The sequence below is a fragment of the Heteronotia binoei genome, chromosome 16 (genome assembly GCF_032191835.1).
Source record: "Heteronotia binoei isolate CCM8104 ecotype False Entrance Well chromosome 16, APGP_CSIRO_Hbin_v1, whole genome shotgun sequence".
In the NCBI taxonomy this organism is placed as follows: Eukaryota; Metazoa; Chordata; class Lepidosauria; order Squamata; family Gekkonidae; genus Heteronotia; species Heteronotia binoei.
Window position 1 is genome coordinate 59,270,831 of NC_083238.1, and position 19,905 is coordinate 59,290,735.

At 46.7% G+C, this 19,905-nt stretch overlaps 1 protein-coding gene across 1 annotated transcript in view; it reads right to left on the reverse strand.

Annotated features, from left to right (window-relative positions):
* The window catches only part of HECW2 (HECT, C2 and WW domain containing E3 ubiquitin protein ligase 2), a 300,474-nt gene that overhangs the window by 127,199 nt on the left and 153,370 nt on the right, over nucleotides 1–19,905 (reverse strand). The window contains exons 3-5 of the mRNA XM_060256888.1: nucleotides 13,001–13,108; nucleotides 8,890–8,984; nucleotides 8,231–8,294 (exon numbers count right to left, since the gene is read on the reverse strand). Coding sequence (XP_060112871.1) covers nucleotides 8,231–8,294; nucleotides 8,890–8,984; nucleotides 13,001–13,108 — 267 coding nt within the window. The remainder of the gene's footprint in view (nucleotides 1–8,230; nucleotides 8,295–8,889; nucleotides 8,985–13,000; nucleotides 13,109–19,905) is intronic.

Consider the following 19,905-nt stretch of genomic DNA (forward strand, 5'->3'; position numbering starts at 1 on the left):
TCCAGGGATGGGCAAACTGTGGCTTGGGAGCCGCATGTGGTTCCTTCACACATACTGAGTGTCGGCTGACTTGGAAAATACATTTAAAATTGCTTTCTTTCCACCTCTCTTTCCCATCTCTTTCCTTTGCCTTCTTCCCGGATCTCAAACATCTGGACATTCATGCCTTGTGGCTCTCAAATATCTGACATTTATTCTATGTAGCTCTTACATTAAGCAAGTCAAGGCCCTGCTTTGTACACAAAATCAGTCCTTGGGATGAATTCATTTTACTGACCTCTTCAAGCTCCAGTAAGATCTCTAGCATTACGGATAGGATCCTGGAAACTGCGAGTCCAACAGTGCTCACGGTTATGAATCTTTCCCCAGCAGATCCCCTTTAAGACCTCCTGAGAGCTGATGCTTTATTTATTTTCATTTATTTTCTGTCTTTTTGAGGGAGACTCAATACTTGTAAAAAGGGCAACAAGGAGTACAAGACTAGGTAACAATTTTAGAAGATGATGATGATACTGGATTTATATCCCGCCCTATGCTCTGAATCTCAGAGCAGTCACAATCTCCTCTACCTCCCCCCCACAATAGACACTCTGTGAGGTAGGTGGGGGTGAGAGCTCTCCCAGAAGCTGCCTTTTCAAGGACAGCTCTGCGATAGCTATGGCTGACCCAAGATCATTCCAGCAGCTGCAAGTGGAGGAGTGGGGAACCAAACCCGGTTCTCCCAGATAAGAGAGCTCTGGCTGACCCAAGGCCATTCCAGCAGGTGCAAGTAGAGGAGTGGGGAATCAAACCCTGTTCTCCCAAATAAGAGTCCGCGCACTTTACCACTACACCAAACTGGCTCTCTCGTTACCTTCTGGTTCATGTGACATTCTGTCTACACTATGGTTGCCAAGTCCCCTTGTTACGCCAGCGGGGGACCTGGGGGGTGTTCCGGGACATCCTTGGTGCAATGACATCACCCAGAAGTGAAGTCATCATGTTGGGGATGTTGCATGGCAACACTCTGGTTTTGGAGGTAAAACCATCTTTGAACCACAGAGTTTTGCCCTCAAACCAGAGCGTCACCATGTGACATCCCTGATGTGATGACATCACTTCCAGGTGATGTCATTGTATCAGGGACGTCACACAAGTACGTGATTGTTTAGGGGCCTGGTTTCCACTACCAGCCAGTGTGCTGGTGGCCCGGCAGAGGTCCTGAAAACGGGGAGAAACTCTGATGACCCTAAGGTTATCCTTTTAAATATTTGGGGGGGGGTTCCTAATTTCTAAGTCACAAAGGGAATTTATTTCCCTATTATTCACTGCTGCCAAATATGCTATAGCTTTAACTTGGAAAAAACCTGAGTCGCCCTCTATCCAAACTTGGGCTTCTAAACTTTGGGAATATTTTATTTTTGATAAATTAGTTAGTTTTCAATCCCATTATGGGTCTAAGTCTTCTCCTTCTATGTTGCGTAAATGGGAACCTTTTTTGAAAAGGAATTTTGGTTCCTGCCTTCACACTTCAACGTTACCACAAGATGAATGTCTTTCACTAATAACCTCGCATTGATTGTTTTCATAAATGAAGCCTTGAATCTTATGTATGTATCTATGTGTGTGTGTGTGTGTGTGTGTTGTATTTGAGTTTATTGTAACTGGTCCTCATTAATTTATCTATTTAGTTTAGATTTGGAAAGTACCTTAGGTAGTGGAGTGCAGTATTATTATTATTAGTAATATTTTTGGTAGTATTGTGTTTATTACAATGTTCTTTTTAGGCCTATATTCAACCTTGTAACGTGACAGCCTAATCTCAGGATTGAAATCCTCTCATTGTTCCTGTTTTGTTTACCATTACTTATCGTCATTCAATTTTATATTGTACTTGATTATGAAAGTTTCAATAAAATCTCTTTTAAAATGTCAAAAACAAAAAAAAGAAACCCTGCTGGGACCCGGGACCGGAAACCCTACACACAGATTCCGCAAACATCAGCAACCACTTTTCAGGGGCTTATTGATAGAAGCGGGCTGTTAGGAAAGTCTATCTCTCTGTGCACATTTCCCTTATGCTTTCAAGGATCCAACCTGCCAGGGCTTTTTTTGTAGCACGAACTCCTTTACATATTAGGTCACACCCTCATGATGTAGCCAATCCTCCAAGAGCTTACAGAGCTCTTCTTACAGGGCCTACTGTAAGCTCCAGGAGGATTGGCTACATCAGGGGTGTATGGTCTAATAGGCAAAGCAGTTCCTGCTACAAAATGCTACAATGGGTTGAAATTAAATGCTACAATGGGTTGAAATTAAATCCAAAGAGTTTCCAGCTCAACATTAAGAAGAACTTCCTGACCGTAAGAGCGATTCCTCAGTGGAACAGGCTTCCTCGGGAGGTGGTGGGCTCTCCTTCCTTGGAGGTTTTTAAACAGAGGCTAGATGGCCATCTGACAGCAATGAAGATCCTGTGAATTAAGGGGAGGTATTTGTGAGTTTCCTGCATTGTGCAGGGGGTTGGACTAGATGACCCTGGAGGTCCCTTCCAGCTCTGTGATTCTATGATTGTTAAGAGCGGTTCCTCAGTGGAACAGGCTTCCTCATTGGGAGGTGGTGGGTTCTCCTTCCTTGGAGGTTTTTAAACAGAGGCTAGATGGCCATCTGACAGCAATGAAGATCCTGTGAATTTAGGGGGAGGTGTTTGTGAGTTTAGAGTGGTTCCTCAGTGGAACAGGCTTCCTCCTCGGGAGGTGGTGGGCTCGTTCCTTGGAGGTTTTTAAGCAGAGGCTAGATGGCCATCGGACAACAATGAAGATCCTGTGAATTTAGGGGGAGGGGTTTGTGAGTTTCCTGCATTGTGCAGGGGGTTGGACTAGATGACCCTTGAGGTCCCTTCCAACTCTATGATTCTATGATACAAAAAAAAGCCCTGCAACCCACTATCTTGAGCTATCCCTTCCTCATGATTTAGCCTTTTGCATTTAAAGCAAACTGAGCTATTGTGGAGGGAGGGTACTTGGAGAACAAGCAGACAAGCTGTCAGGTTGCAAATAAGTGTGATCAACGTCGCTGAGCATTCTGGTTCAACGGCTTCAGAAGCCCGCTGCAGATAGAGTCGTTTCATCTGTCACCTTAAGGTGTAATATCAAACAGCCCCAGTGCACAACTCCTGACTGCAGAGAACCTAATCCTTGCTGAAAGGAAAACAACTGCAGAAAACGCAAAGGCAGTTGAGATAAGGAGTCCAATTAACCATCTGCCAGTTAAAGCCCAGAGAATATTTACCAGGACTTGAAGATAACTGATACACACACATGTAGGCTCCATGTCGGGGTGGGGGGGAGAGTCCTAATGTTGTGCACATGGACTAATGTTGTGTTTACTAGTGTTTCTGCCTGGCTCATTTGAGACTTAAGGACTGAGATTGGGGACTCAGGAACAATGCGCAGTAGGATCCAAATCTTTGCTGCCCTGCTCCAATCACAGCCCCCCTGCTGGTTTGAATGATCCAATGGCGTCCTATTGCGGGAACCCTGAACTGTATATAGTTGACCCCACTGGCTCAATCGAGCAGTCTTCTTAGTTCAGCCATGCTGTAACTCAATAAAGAGCTATGATCACTGCAACCACATCTCCTCCTTGCCTTGAACCCACTATATTATACCTAGAGAAAGAAATTTTCATGGACTCGTCGCACCCCAACAAGCTTTCAAGGATGCTCAGGCTGGAGACATGAAGGGGTGCTCAAGTGCTCCTACGGTCCTTCCTTTCCAGTCATAAGAGGTTCTTCATCTGCACTGCTGGCAAATCACGGCATTGGCTGTCCAGCGACCACCTTACTCAATGTAGAGAGATCCAAGCGGGCAGCCGTGTTGGTCTGAAGCAGTTGAACAAAGCAGGAGACAAGTTGCACCTTTAAGACCAACCCATTTTTATTTCGAACGTCAGCTTTCATGCACTCTTAAGCACACTTCATCCGACGAGGAATCCAGCACAGTGAGCAAAGCCATACAGAGCTGAGCAGAGCCATACAGAGCTGGTAGGCAGTGGTTTAGAATGTAAAATGGTACAATGACAAAGTAGTCAAATTAACAAATTGAGCAAACCTTTGATCTGAGTAGCATGAGCTTTGCTAAAGGTTTGCTCAATTTGTTAATTTTACTGCATACTGCTGTTTTGTTGCTTTCGCATGCTCAAGCTACTCAGATCAAAGGTTTGCTCAATTTGTGCCAGATGATTGAAGAGAAATTTTGATTCAGGAGCATGAATTTTGTAGAGGGATTCAACTCGTTTAGATGTCGGTGGCACTGAAGTGGGTTTGTCCCATGCCTCTTTCAAGGCTTCCAAGTGAACTGGAAGCATCAGGATAAAAGAGCCTGCCGGTAGGTCTGCGTGTACTAAAACGTGGACTACATCTGAAACTCTAGGTGCGTCAGTAGTCAGTTTAATATTAAGTGAATTTGCCATGTTGGACAGCAAATCTAGGTAAGATTTAGAACCCTCTGAGGGTGATAGGTCAGCAGGTTTGATGATGTCAGATGTTGGTGAAGAAGCTGAGGCTGTAGAATGGGAGGGATCCGATTGTTCCGCTTCAGATTCTTACTGAGTTTCATTGGGTGTATCAATGGGCTTGGTAGGCATCGATATTTGTTTGCTCAGCAGGGGAGGCTGTTCCGTCTGTTGTTTAGGGGAGACCGAGCACACTGAAGTCAATCTAGCTGGAGACAATGGTTTTGATACCATAGTGTAATGCTTAGGGCGTCGATAGGGACTCTCACGAGGTCAATAAGACACGTCCTCACGGTACCGAAGACGATCCTCACGGTATATGTGCTCCCAATGTGGATGATAAAGCACCTCACGGAATCGAGAGTCCTCACGGTACCGAGGATCTTCACGGCTCTCTTGGTGTCGAGGGTTCTCTTATGAGTGGAGATGCGGGTGTCGCTATCTGTTGTTTGCTAGGCGTCTGTCCACTAGGTATCGAAACTTCCCAGAAGGAGTGTGCGCCGAGAAAGTTAGCACACTGACTTCTGTGTGAATCTGGAGATTCGGTGTCGAGGATATTTTCTGGCAAAGACCCATAAAGTGATGGCGACCGAGAATGGATATGTACGACCTCAAGAGGTACGGTATCGATGGGCGCCGAGACCTCCAATGAAATCGGTGCTGTCTGTATCGAGGCCGTGGTGTCGACAGTCGGGTGCGATGTAGAAGTCATGGTGGGAGACTTCGAATCCGAGGACCTATGGCCCGTCTTAGATTTGGTTTTCGGTGATGTCGAAATCGAAAGATCTTTAGAAGTCAATTCTGTGCGATGTTTCTTTCTAGAATCGTCAGACTTTTTTGAGTGCTTCCCGGACTTAAGGTTGCTGGGAACCGAAGCCATGGAAGCTGCCGGTCGAGCCACTCCCTTTTGAGTAGATAGGGAAGATGGCGGGGTTTGGGATCCCGAAGTATGGGACATAGTAATAATAATAATAATAATAATAATAATTTTTTATTTATATCCCGCCCTCCCCACCGAAGCAGGGGGTCGAAGGTAGTAGGGTCGCAGTGACGACTCTAACAAATGACTTCTGAGTCTAGCCGCGCATTTTTTTCTTGCTTGCTTTCCAAACTGACTACAATGCAGGCAAGTGTCAGTACGAAGGGCCTCGCCCAGACAAAAAAGGCATAAAGAATGTCCGTCTGTGGATGGGATTTTTGAGGCGCACCGAACACACTTCTTGAAAGTGATTTTGTCTTTCCCTTCCATCCACCTGGGGGAGGGGGGAAGGGGGAAGGAAAGGAACGAAGGTAGAAAGAGGGTAGAAAGATAATAACAATTTTTTTTTATAACGATACCGGTGAAGTTGAAGAAGGCGACGAAGACAAACAGTGAGGAGAAAGTGCAGGAAAACAGATGAAGATCACAGTGAATAGAGGAGACTCAGCGAGGTAGGTGTATCCCGCGGCGGTAAAGAAGAAACTGGGTGGGTGAAGCGTCTCCCTCTCTTCTAGGCATGCACAGTGGATGCCTCCTCCCCGGGACGAGAGGAAGTGCGCGCCAAAATTAACGCTCCAAGATTGCTTTGAATTCTCCGAGGTCGGGATCGATCCTGCCGGATAACCCATGTGTGGGACTGCACAGAGACCACGATGAAGATCCAAGTATTGCTGCTCAATCTGCTGCTGAAGCAGAATATGTATCTGCTCAAAGTGCTTGAAATAAACTAGTGCTTGAAATAAACTAGGATGGATCATTTACCTACTGGAGGTATTAGCTCACAGAAGAGCCTTTACGTTGGCTCAATGCGCAGACATGCCCTCAAAGGTGTTAGAAGGGACATATAGAAAAGTCCCGTAGGAAGACCGACACTGCCCTTGTGCTATGGGAGAGGTGGAGTCAATGACTCATATGTTTTTTCGATGCCCATTCCACCAATTACATAGGGATAGGTTTGTCTCCCCGTTTGTAGTTAATCCAATGGCAGACGCGGACAGGGCGTATTTGGAGAAACTCTTGGTGGATGCAAGTCCATATATCTCTAGACAGATAGCTAAATTCTGCCATTACCTTGTGAAGTTCCATACTAAGAAACAAGAAAATTGCAGTCTTGTATGAACTGTTGAATTTTAGGTTATATATGATTTTACATATTATGATTTAAAGGATTTTATATAAATTTGAACCAACTTTGGATTTTATAATTAGTAAAAATGTATTTTAGTTATCCTGGATCTGTATAGCTGGGGGAAAGTTTTATGTATTTTATTGTGTTTATGTATTTTAGGAGGGTTTTCACATGATGTGTTATAGCTTTGATATTGGTCTATGACCGTAATAAAGTTTATTCATTCATTCATTTACCTACTAAGAAACACAAGGGAGACAAGTCCCTCCCCACAACTGCTTTTCTCCCATCCTTTTTATTCTTGGAAGAAATTATTTCTGGTCTCAAAGTCAAAACAGGTGAGATGCTGGGGAAACCACACGAGGTCTTTAGAGATTTAAAAAACAAAACAAAACCATATTCAGCCAGACATAGACCCAGCTTGCTGGACTCTAGGTAGGGAAAAGAGAGAAAGTTAACGCACGCATGTACTATTGTTAGCCTTATTAACACAAAGAAAGGAAAAAACACAAGTGCCCACCATTTTCTCTTTAAAGGGGTAATATCACCACGTGGTGGGGTGAGCAGGGATGGAAAAATTAAATCCCTTCTTCCCAGTACAACCCCAGTTAGAGGCAGGATTGCATGCACTTGGGACTTGGGATTGCATGTATTTGGGACTTGCATGTACTCAGGATTTCTTCACTGCCACAGGAGGCGGTGGCAGCTACACACATAGCCAGCTTCAAGAGGGGATTGGATAAATATGGAGCAGAGGTCCATCAGTGGCTATTAGCCATAGCATATTATTGAAACTGTCAGGGGCAGTGATGCTCTGTATTCTTGGTGCTTGGGGGGGGGGGGGCAAAGTGGAAAGGCTTCTATCCCCTTTCCCCTTCTAGCCCCCCTCCTGATGCACTTGGGGTTTTTTTGGCCACTGTGTGACACAGAGTGTTGGACTGGATAGGCCACTGGCCTGATCCAACATGGCTTCTCTTATGTTCTTATGAGACACAGAGTGTTGGACTGGATGGGCCACTGGCCTGATCCAACATGGCTTCTCTTATGTTCTTATGTGACACAGAGTGTTGGACTGGATGGGCCACTAGCCTGATCCAACATAGCTTCTCTTATGTTCTTATGTGACACAGAGTGTTGGACTGGATGGGCCATTGGCCTGATCCAACAAGGCTTCTCTTATGTTCTTATGTGACACAGAGTGTTGGACTGGATGGGCCATTGGCCTGATCCAACATGGCTTCTCTTCTGTTCTTATGTGACACAGAGTGTTGGACTGGATGGGCCATTGGCCTGATCCAACAGGGCTTCTCTTATGTGACACAGAGGGTTGGACTGGATGGGCCATTGGCCTGATCCAACATGGCTTCTCTTCTGTTCTTATGCATGTACTTGGGACTTGCCTCTTCCAAAACAAAACCAAGAAAGGCAATCATGTATTCATTACTTACACACACACAAAATATATCCAACGGAAATTTCAGCTGCAAAATGTACTAAAAACTCATTCAAATGTGTTAATGCTTTCTCAATAAATACCCTTAAAGTTGAGTTTATTTACCTTGATTTAAAGTAAACTAAAGGAGATCAACTAATGGAGATAAAAGTAGAATTTTTTTTAAACAAAAAATTACCTGATAGCGTAAAGCTAACCAGTTTCCGGCTGTGCTGACCTCCAGCAGACCCTTCAGCCCCCACCTGAAAAGAGGGAGAACATTTTCTGGCAATTTCTTCATGGAGTTTTTAGAGATTTAAAAACCAAAACCAAACCATATTCAGCCAGACGTAGCCCCAGATGTTCTACCCCTGAGCTATGGCTCCCACCCCCTGGCTCTGTTAAAGCATAGAAAGGATGAGTGGCAGCAGACAACTTCTTCAGGAGCCAATTTTTAGAAACGGTAATCGGCTCTTCTTCAGCTTTTGCAATTGGTTCCTTTATCCCTGCTTGTCTCCTGTGCAGGCGCTGTCCACTTTCACGAAACCTGCTGGGCAGCATCTGCGCTCCATGAAGCCTGCTTTCCATTGGAGAAGGCAGACTCCAAGGAGCACACACGTTGCTCGTGGGGAGATGGTGCGCTTGGTGGTGCACCCTAGGCCAGGTGGCGCCCTAGGTGGTTGCCTACTTGGCCCACTCCCACGCACTGGCCATGCTGACAGAAGCCCCACGGAGAAGAGGAGAGTGAGAGCGGCATAAGGCTAGTGGGGAATCGGTCTTTACTGGCTCACAGTCCTTTTTAGCACACTAACATAAAACAGTCTGGCCTGGGGACAGCCGCAAATGGAACATGCTTACCATCACAGCCGAGTTCTTCACCGTGATGCACGGAGTCGTTGCTCGCAGGGCCCCGCTTATCCCATGGTAGTATTTAAAGCAGATCTTTATTTCAGCTGGGAAGAATGGGGGGGGGGGGGCAGGAGAGAAACAGGGGGTTATGGAAGGTTCACATTTCAACAAATATAGTCAACGGAACAGCTGCTTTTCTAGCTACTGAAGCCACATCAGAACATCGGAAGAGCCTTACTGGATCAGACCAGCTGTCCATCAAGTCCAGCATCCTATCCTGTCTCACACAGTGGGCACTGCTAATCTTGAGAGCCAGTTTGGTGTAGTGGTGAAGTGCGCGGACTCTCATCTGGGAGAACCGGGTTTGATTCCCCTTGCACCTGCTGGAATGGCCTTGGGTCAGCCATAGCTCTCGCAGGAGTTTTCCTTGAAAGAGCCAGTTTGGTGTAGTGGTTAAGTGTGTGGACTCTTATCTGGGAGAACCGGGTTTGATTCCCCACTCCTCCACTTGCACCTGCTGGAATGGCCTTGGGTCAGTCATAACCATCGCAGGAGTTGTCCTTGAAAGGGCAGCTGCTGTAAAAAGCTCTCCCAGCCCCACCCACCTCACAGGGTGTCTGCTGTGGGGGGAGGCGGTAAAAGAGATTGTGATCGCTCTGAAACTCTGAGTATAGGGTGGGATATAAATCCAATACCACCACCTCCTCCTCCTCCTCCCAGTTTGGGTCACATGTGCTGCGGAAGCCAACCAGTTCCTCTGGAGGACCAACAACAGTGTACTGATGGAATTAGCTAGAAGGGTAGGAGTCATAAGGTTGCCATTTCTGGGTAGGAAAATTCCTGGAGATTTGGGGGGAGATGGGGAGTGTGAGAAGCACAGAGTTGCAGGGAGGAAATGACCTCATGGGGTGTAACGCCAATGACTCCACCCTCCGAAGCAGCCGTTTTCTCCAGGGAACCAACCTGGAGGCTGGCAACCCTAGCAGGAGCTGTAGCCACGCATGAGCAGGCCGGATCAACTCACAGAAAAAGAGACGAGCGGGTATCGCTACAGAGGGCAGAGAACGTGGCATTCCTGCCCCCCCTGCCAATTATGGGTCAGAAGAGCCCCCAAAGTGCTAGTGAGGCGGCACAACACCTGAAGTCTTCTGGATGTGGGGTCTACAGGTAGAGCTCTACAGGTAGATGGCCAAACCGCAGCTTGGGAGCCATATGTGGCTCTTTCACATGTATTATGTGGATCTCGAATCCTCCATCATCAGCTGACTGGGAGAAGGCATTTAAAGTTGCTTTCTTTCCACTCCTCTCTCTCTCTTCCCTCCCTCCCTTCCTGGAGAGCCAGTTTGGTGTCGTGGTTAAGTGTACGAACTCTTATCTGGGAAAACTGGTTTTGATTCCCCGCTCCTCCACTTGCACCTGCTGGAATGGCCTTGGGTCAGCCATAGCTCTGGCAGAGGTTGTCCTTGAAAGGGCATCTGGACGAGCCCTCTCAGTCACACCCACCTTGCAGGGTGTCTGTTGTGGGAATGGAAGATAACGGAGATTGTGAGCCGCTCTGAGACTCAGGGTGGAGGGCGGAATATAAATCCAATGTTGTCGTCTTCTTCTTCTCCTTCTCTTCCCTCCCTCCCAGCATGCATATATCTGATGTTGATGTCTTATAGCTCTCAAACATCTGATGTTTATTCTATGTGGCCCTTACATTAAGCAAGTTTAGCCATCCCTGATGCAGACTATGGGTAAAAACATGTTGAGAGATCACCCAGCATTAAACAACAGCTACGGTGCAGTTTGTGGAAGTCCCCTATCAATCTTCTTCCCCCACAACAGACACCCTGTGAGGTGGGTGGGGCTGAGAGAGCTCTCCCAGAAGCTGCCCTTTCAAGGACAGCTCTGCGAGATCTACACGGGCATCAATGCTGAAGCAGAAATTCTGTTGCATTTTAGCAGGCGACAGCGGGGGGCGCCAGTTCATCACAACGGCGATCAGAGCATTACATGTCACAAACGCATCACCCTTTCTTTCACTATGCCCCCCATGTCCTTCACAATATATTTATGCGTGTAGCATGTTCCCATCTTTGTATTCAATCTGTACTGAGGCTTCTGGGATGAAGGAGTTTTATTTCCACAACAGGTGTGTATTTTCAAGGTAGATGCATTTTCTGCAGAAAGCCAAAGGTGTTTTGTTTTTTTAATGCTCTGGCTCTTTCCTTTCTTCCCCAGGGTACAAGGAGGAGAAACCTCAGCCGATAGAAGGAAGAGAAGCTTGGCTCAGTAGCTCTGCTGAATAACTGAAAGAGCCTGGCAAGGAAAGCTATACCTCTTCCCCCTTCCTCCCAAAGGGAGGAGCCTCAGCCAATGGAGAAAACAGAGGTTTTGCTCTGTAGTTCCTGAGCGATTGAGCAAGCCTGGCAAAGCAAGCTGTGATGCAGAAGGAAGCAAGAGAGGGACATGGAAGCAGACAACAGCCAGTTGCTCGGGGGCCTGATAGGAGTCCTCTGGGGGCTTAATTTGGCCCCCAAACGTATGTTTGACTCCCCTGCCCTAGACTCCACCCTTCAAAGCAGCCGTTTTCTCCAGGGGAGCTGATCTCTGCCAGCTGGAAATCAGTTGTCAAAGCGGGCAGGCCTGTAGCTACAGGGGGGCTGTGGAGGAACTGCCCCCTGACTCCCAGGGGGCCTCCGGCATGTGGTCTTCTTCTTTCATTTTCTTTTTGCTATGGCTGAGCCAGCGAAGTGTCATTAGTGGCAGCCAGAGCCAGGAGAGCTGAGCAGGGCACAGTGCAGGGCAGTGGAGCAGCAAAAGCAACAGGTGGAGAGGAGGGAGGCAGAGGAAGCCCTGTGGAATGGGCTGGGGAGAGGGGGAACAGATGGCGCTCCTGGTTGCAAAGTGCCAGGGTGGGAGAGAGGGAGGTGGAAAGTGCAGTCCCTTCTTCTAGGGTGGCCAGACCGTCCCGGGCACCCGGGAATGTCCCGGTTTTGGCCCCCTATTCCCGCCTCCCGGGCTGGCTATACCGGGACCATTAGAGGTCCCGGTTTAGCCAGCCCCGGAGGCGGTGGGCCGCGCGCGCCGGCGGGGAAGGCGGCGAGTGAGGGAGGGAGCGTCCCTGCGCATGCGCAGGGCCCCTGCGCACGCGCAGGGATGCTCCCTCCCTTACTCGCCGCCTTCCCCGCCCGCGCGCGGGGCCCGGTGGCGGAGGGCGGAGAGGCCAGCGCTGGTCGCTGGAGGGCCGCCGCAGGGCCCCGTGTGCGGGCCCTACACTTCAGGAGGAGGCCGGGGAGGCGGTGGAGAGGCCGGCGCTGGTCGCTGGAGGCCCTCCAGAGACTCTGGAGGGCCTCCAGGGACCAGCGCCGGCCTCTCCGCGGCCTCCGCTGGCCCGGTGCTGGTCGCTGGAGGCCCTCCAGAGACTCTGGAGGGCCTCCAGCGACAGCCCCCCAAAGGTGTCCCTGGCTGGCCTTCAGACATTATGGCCACCCTACTTCACGCCAAAGTTTTAGGGTTGGCTGCCTCAATTTGGCCACTTTCAGAGCCTCCACCTTTTGCCCCTACCCCAGGAAGCTTCTGAGAAGCAGCAAGCCCCACAGTGGATGGAAGAAGCCCCCCAACTTGTAAAATCCTGGCTATGACCCTGAAAGCGGGAGATCTCCATTCCCCCACCTAGAAAAAAGACCATCCGAAGTGTAACACAGATACCCCTAAAAGTGTGCCCATGGGCACCAGGGTGGCTGCTTTCACCTTTCCTGGCACCTGTCTCAAGTGTTGTTAGAAAGCGAGCAGAGCCAAGAGAGCTTCTAGTTGGCCGTTAGAAACCTAAAAGATACTGCCAGATGATTGTCTGTTAGCTAGGTCTATTTATACTTGTGTGTATGCAAGAAATTATTTTTAAACTATATGTTTCCATTTTTTAAAAAAGCATCCTATTAAACAGTTTGTGCTTGAAGTGCTGAAGAGCTACTTTCAAAATGGTGCATAACACATAATTCCCGGACATTTTGTAGTTGGTTCCGCCTCCTGTGTCAGTTATTTTGTAGTGCACTGCCCTATGTCAGATTTCCCAATCTATCCATTGGTTCAAAAAGGTTGAGGCCGCTGACATAACCACCACGCCAGTACTTACGTTCCATAAAATAGGGGCCGGGTTCAATTCGCCAAACTATTTGCCCTTTCTGCGTCCCAGTCACGCCTCGATTCTTGGAATCCCAGAAGTTTGCTGGCGAATTCTCATCTGAAAGGCAAAGGGGGAAGAAAGGCTATGATGGAAGGAACAGCCGGTTGCCAATTCTGGGATGGGAAATTCCCGGAGCTTTGGGGGTGGGGCCTAGGGAAGGCGGAGAGTAGGGGAGGAGAGGAAAGTCAGCAGGATATAACACCACAGACTCCATCCCCCCGCCCCCAAAGCAGCCATTGTCTCAAAGGGACCGATCTCTGTCATCTGGAGATCAGTTGTAATTCTGGGAGATCTCCAGGTTCCACCAGGAGAGGCTAGCAGCCATGTCAGTGACGAGTCAGGAATCAAGATGTAAAATTTCCAGGCATTTTGAAGCAATGGTTTCTTCACAGGATTTTTGTGAATAAAAATGTAAAATGTGGTAGAAATCAGAATACACTCAATGATTACTCTCTTATCAAATGTAGCCACAGTGCACCGCTTTAACATCATAAAACCCATTAGTAAATAAAATTAAACTATTTAGCATACTTATGCAATGTAAAAGCACAAATGCCTTTGTTTTTTAGAAACAAAATAATGAATATGCCGACTATTAGCGAGACGGCACTACTGCCCTGGCTTGGCACCTTTATCTTAGTTTTCGCTGCCTGAAAGGTAGGAAACAAAAAACTTTAAAAATAGGAAACACAAAAGCTGTATCCAATAACACAATTATTATGTATTTAATATCACCTAAGATACAGAGGTCCCAGGCCTGGCTAGGCAAGGCTAGAATGGTCTTGTCAGATTTCAGAAGCTAAGCAGAGTCAATGTATGCTGGTTTGGCATTAGTCTGTGTTACTTGGTTACTAGAACAAAGTAGGAGTCCAGCAGCACCTTTAAGACCAACAAAGTTTTATTATTTATTGTTGGTCTTAAAGGTGCAACTGGACTCCTACTTCGTTCTATTGCTTCAGACCAAAAAGGCGGCCCACCTGGATCTATTTACCTGAGTACTGTTTGTGATTTGAGTCTCCTTCCTTCCTTCCTTCCTTCCTTCCTTCCTTCCTTCCTTCCTTCCTTCCTTCCTTCCTTCCTTCCTTCCTTCCTTGGTGACTGGGTGGGTTTGATCCTGTCTATACATTTACGTACAATTCTGTATATGATTCTGTGTGTATCTCTGTATTTTGAAATAAACTTTTTTGAAAAAAATTTTGAAAACAACTTTCAGGGTCTGGGTTGACAAGAGTCCAAGTTGTCTTCGGCAGATACATCCCAAGAACTTTATTGTTATTTCCAGTGGGTTTTTGAGTAGAAAAAGCCCAGCAGGAACTCATTTGCGTATCAGGCTACACACCCCTGGCACCAAGCCAGCCAGAACCGCGTTCCTGTGCTCTCCTGCTAAAAAACAAAAGGCCCTCGTTATTTCCAAGTGTTCCCTATTATCCCTGCGGTCCAGTTACTGAAAGCCTCTCTTGAGCATTACTGACCGCAACTCTCAGTTCTGAATACTCATTAACTGCTGTCCTTTATTACTGTCCAAGTTGTGCTATTTGGATGTTCAGCTTGTATTACTACCGGGCGTGCAATCCAAGCACAAGGACTGAACTGCAGGTCACTAGGAAAGAAGCAGAGCTGTGTGTTGCCAAACACAACCTTGTCGCAAACACATCTAAACTGGCCGTGCGGTGCAATTTAAGAATGCTGAAGGGCCAGGTAGGAATGGAGCTCTTATCTGTCAGTTGTTGCCCTGAAGGTCAATAATAAATGCCTGATAGCCACAGCTTTGTTTGCTCTCCAGACAAGAGTTGTTAGCTCTTGGTTGGGAAATTCCTGGAAATTTGTGGGGGGAGGGTGGGGTGGAGACTCAAGAAGGTGGAATTTGAGCAGGAAAGGAACCTCCAGGGATATGAGACCATAGAGTCTAACCTCCAAAGCTGATGTTTCCTAGAATCATAGAGTCAGAAGGGACCTCCAGGGTCATCTAGTCCAACCCCCTGCACAATGCAGGAAATGCACAAATACCCCCTCCTAAATTCACAGGATCTTCATTGCTGTCAGATGGCCATCTAGCCTCTGTTTCAAAACCTCCAAGGAAGGAGAGCCCACCACCACCCGAGGAAGCCTGTTCCACTGAGGAACCGCTCTAATGGTCAGGAAGTTCTTCCTAATGTTGAGCCGGAAACTCTTTTGATTTAATTTCAACTCACTGGTTCTGGTCCTACTTTCTGGGGCCACAGAAATCAGAGGACCTGATCTCTGTTGCCTGGAGATCAATTCCAGGAGATTCCCAGCCAGCACCTAGAAGTTGGCTACCCTATCTCCAGATTACAGCAGCATGAACCAATGTATTGAATTGGTACAGCTGGCTTTGTATTCCCAATCTTCCAATTCAACTGATCTTCTCCACAAAGTCTTTATTACCAGAAACCCCGTTTCTCCCAGCTAGTATCTGGCAATGGAAGCAAGCCCAAGCAGGGAATAAAGCAATTGAGGGGTCCATAACTCAGTGGAAGAGCCTCTGCTTGGCATGCAGAAGGTCCCAGGTTCAATCCCCAGCGTCTCCCGTTAAAGGATCAGACAGGTGATGGAAAAGACCTCTACCTGAAACCTTCTAGAGCCACTGCCAGTCTGAGTAGACAATGTTGACCTTGATGGACTGAGGGTCTAATTCAGAGTAAGGCAGCTTCATTACACTGTCACTTCAAATACAGATGAGCTTTTTGGGGAGGGATGGTGGCTCAGTGGTAGAGCATCTGCTTGGTAAGCAGGAGGTCCCAGGTTCAATCCCCGGCATCTCCAACTAAAAAGAGTCCAGGCAAATAAGCGTGAAAAACCTCAGCTTGAGACCCTGGAGAACCGCTACCAGTCTGAGTAGAAAATACTAACTTTAGGGAGGGATGGTGGCTCAGTGGTAGAGCATCTGCTTGGTAAGCAGGAGGTCCCAGGTTCAATCCCCGGCATCTCCAACTAAAAAGAGTCCAGGCAAATAAGCATGAAAAACCTCAGCTTGAGACCCTGGAGAACCGCTACCAGTCTGAGTAGAAAATACTAACTTTAGGGAGGGATGGTGGCTCAGTGGTAGAGCATCTGCTTGGTAAGCAGGAGGTCCCAGGTTCAATCCCCGGCATCTCCAACTAAAAAGAGTCCAGGCAAATAAGCATGAAAAACCTCAGCTTGAGACCCTGGAGAACCGCTACCAGTCTGAGTAGAAAATACTAACTTTAGGGAGGGATGGTGGCTCAGTGGTAGAGCATCTGCTTGGTAAGCAGGAGGTCCCAGGTTCAATCCCCGGCATCTCCAACTAAAAAGAGTCCAGGCAAATAAGCGTGAAAAACCTCAGCTTCAGACCCTGGAGAGCCACTGTGTAGACAATGATGGACCAAGGAGGGTCTGATTCAGTAGAAGGCAGTTTCATATGTTCATATGTTCAATTAGCAGAGGCTGTTGCTTCTCAAGGGTAAGTGGAAACGAGAATTGTAAAAAGAAAGAATCAACCATCACTGGCTCCAGTCAAAAGCAATAAGCTTCATGTTTCTGAAGAAGCAGAGGAAGGCGAAATAGAATTAGATGTAGTGTAATTTTTGAAGATGGTTTATTGTAAATTGTAAGTTGCATACATTAGTTTGGAAATATGTATAGCTTAAAGAGCTGTGAGGCGGGTTGCAGACAGGTATGTGTGATCCCATATTGTAGTTCCATGAGTGGGGCAGAAGATTCTTCCCCAGCCCACACTTGTGGGCTTCCCTAGACCTACAGTTTCCAAGTTTATAATGTATATATCTTATCTGTTAATCAACTGCAGGGCTTTTTTATAGCAGGAACTCCTTTGCATATTAGGCCACACCCCCTGATGTAGCCAATCCTCCAAGAGCTTACAGGGCTCTTCGTACGGGGCCTACTGTAAGCTCCAGAAGGATTGGCTACATCAGAGGGACGTGGCCTAATATGCAAAGGAGTTCCTGCTACAAAAAAGCCCTGAAACTGTATTAACATATTAAAAGAAGAAGACAGAAGACTTGAAGATTTCAAGAACTTGGGAAACTAAGTATTGTTGTTTGTTTTAAAACATAATTAATGATCGTTTTGAAAAGTAAGGGGGAGGAAACATAGTTTAAATATAAGACATTTATAATATGTTACTTTTGAAGAACTGAATAATTAACATTTAGTACTTTTTATAAAAGTAAAGAGAAATAAGTTATATAATTATTTTTAGAGGTGTTCTAATAACTTACTTTAAATATTATTTGAAGCTTATAATAGATATAATTTAGGCTGTTTCTTTTGGTTGTACACAATAATTTAATCAGTTGTATGCTGTTCTTCAATAAAACTGTGAATTAAAAAAAGAGGCTGTTATGAGGAAAAAATGGACTATGAGAAACAGAAAATGGAATTTTTAGCTGTCCTGCCGTGTGGAACTGGGCACTGATGCTGTCAAATGTAATTTTGGCCTGACTATGTGGAATTTTGACAGAGATCTTAGAAAGGTGGCAATTTTGCATCTGGCCTGAGAAAAAGTGTATTTTTTGCTAAGTTTCCATAAATTGGTATGCAAAAACCCCAAAAAACATTCAGGCATGCTTCTGCTACTCTGAGCTCAGCACTACCTGCCTACATGTTTCCTTGCTAATTACCAGCCATAAATAGTTTCCTATCCTATAAAAAAAAACCCTTAAGCCTCCACTGCGGCTGCAGTCCAAAGGAAACTGATCCTGGGAAGGAGGGCCCAAAACTGAAACTTCCCACCATTCAGGAAAGGGGGGGGGGAGTGGAGAGAACAAAGTGGTATACAGATAATAGATCTAAGGCTCGAGTGAGTCAGCCAATGTCATAATCCTGAAATATCCAAAGAAATAACCACTGATAATGCTTTTTTTAAAAAAATGTAGTCCCTTGTGTAAGCACCAGTCGTTTCCGACTCTGGGGTGACGTTGCCTTCACAACTTTTTCACAGCAAACTTTTTACGGGGTGGTTTGCCACTGCCTTCCCCAGTCATCTACACTTTCCTCCCCAGCAAGCTGGGTACTCATTTTACCAACCTCAGAAGGATGGAAGGCTGAGTCAACCTCGAGCCGGCTACCTCAATCCAGCTTCCACTGGGATCAAAGCCGGGTCGTGAGCAGAGAGTTCAAAGTGCAGTACTGCAGCTTAACCACTCTGCGCCGCGGGTTTAGGTTCTGTCAATATATTTGTGCAAAAATTACTCAGCAGGACAGAGAGGGAAGGTGGTACGCAGCGTTCCCTCTAAGCTGAGTTAGTGTGAGCTAGCTCACAGATTTTTGGCCTCCGGCTCACACATTTTTGTCTCACCTCAGGAAAAACAGCCCCAGAGTAAAATAATTTATGCAGCAGCTCACAACTTGAATGTCAGTAGCTCACAAAGTAGAATTTTTGCTCACAAGACTCCATAGCTAGGAGGGAACATGGCTTAGAGGTGGTATGATATAATCCATTTCATCAGACAGAATCATTGAGTTGGAAGGGACTTCCAGGGTCATTTAATCCAACCCACTGCACAATGCAGGAAACTCACAAACACCTCCTCCCACAAACACTCAGTGATCCCATTTTCATCCCAAAAAATGGCATAAACCTCCAGGATTCCTAGCCCAACTGGCCTGGAGAAGAAGATGAAGAAGAAGATATTGGATTTATACCCCGTCCTCCACTCCAAAGAGTCTCAGAGCAGCTCACAATCTCCTTTACCTTTCTCCCCCACAACACACCCTGTGAGGTGGGTGGGGCTGGAGAGGGCTCTCACAGCAGTTGTTCTTTCAAGGACAGCCTCTGCCAGAGCTATGGTTAACCCAAGGCCATTCCAGCAGCTCTAAGTGGAGGAGGGGGGAATCAAATCCAGTTCTCCCAGATAAGAGTCCACACACTTCACCACTACACCAAACTGGCTCTTTCAAGGACAAGCTCTGCCAAAGCTATGGTTGACCCAAGGCCATCCCAGCAGGTGCAAGTGGGGAATCAAACCTGGTTCTCCCAGACAAGAATCTGCACACTTAACCACTACACCAAACTGGCTCTCCATAGAATTGCTTCCTGACCATATCCCTGGGCATGTAAGAAAGGGCCACGAGAACTCGGCACTGATGCAACACTTCCTGCCCTCCCTCTCATTATATACCTAAATTCACAGAATCTGCATTGGTGTAAGGAGGCTACCTTCTGTTTGAAAACATCTAAAGAAGGAGAGCCCACCACCTTCCGAGGAAGCCTGTTCCACTGAGAAACCACTCTGTCAGGAAGTTTTTCCTAATATTTAGATGAACACTCTTCTGATTTAATTTTAACCCGTTGGTTCTGGTCCAACCTTCTGGGAAACAGGAAGCAACTCTACAACATCCTCTATAGGACAGCCCTTCAAGAACTCGAAGATGGTGATCATACCACCTCTCAGTTGTCTCCTCTCCATGCTAAACATACCCAGCTCCTTCAGCCTTTCTTCATAGGACTTGGTCTCCTAAGTCTCTGTCCCAGACGGCACTTTGCACACATACACCAACCAGAATGTACACTTAAGTATTATACTGAATAAGAGCTTGATAACTTCCTTTCAGGTTGTCTTTAATGAGACAGTTATAGCCAAAGGCAGGCTGGATATGGTCTCCCAACTGAAAACAGCCAGAGCTGTGGAAATAACTGAGGATGAGAGCAATTGTTTACAGCCCCGGTCTATTTATTCTGCAGTACCCATTCGGGATTTATTTGGCCTCATTATGCAACCTGGGGACTTCATATTAGTGCTGTATGTGAGTCACATTACAACTTGCATGCAAATCTCCAAACTGGGTTCCAAAACTCAAAAAAGGAATTTAGAAATACATAATACATAAATATGCATGCATACGAAAGTTTA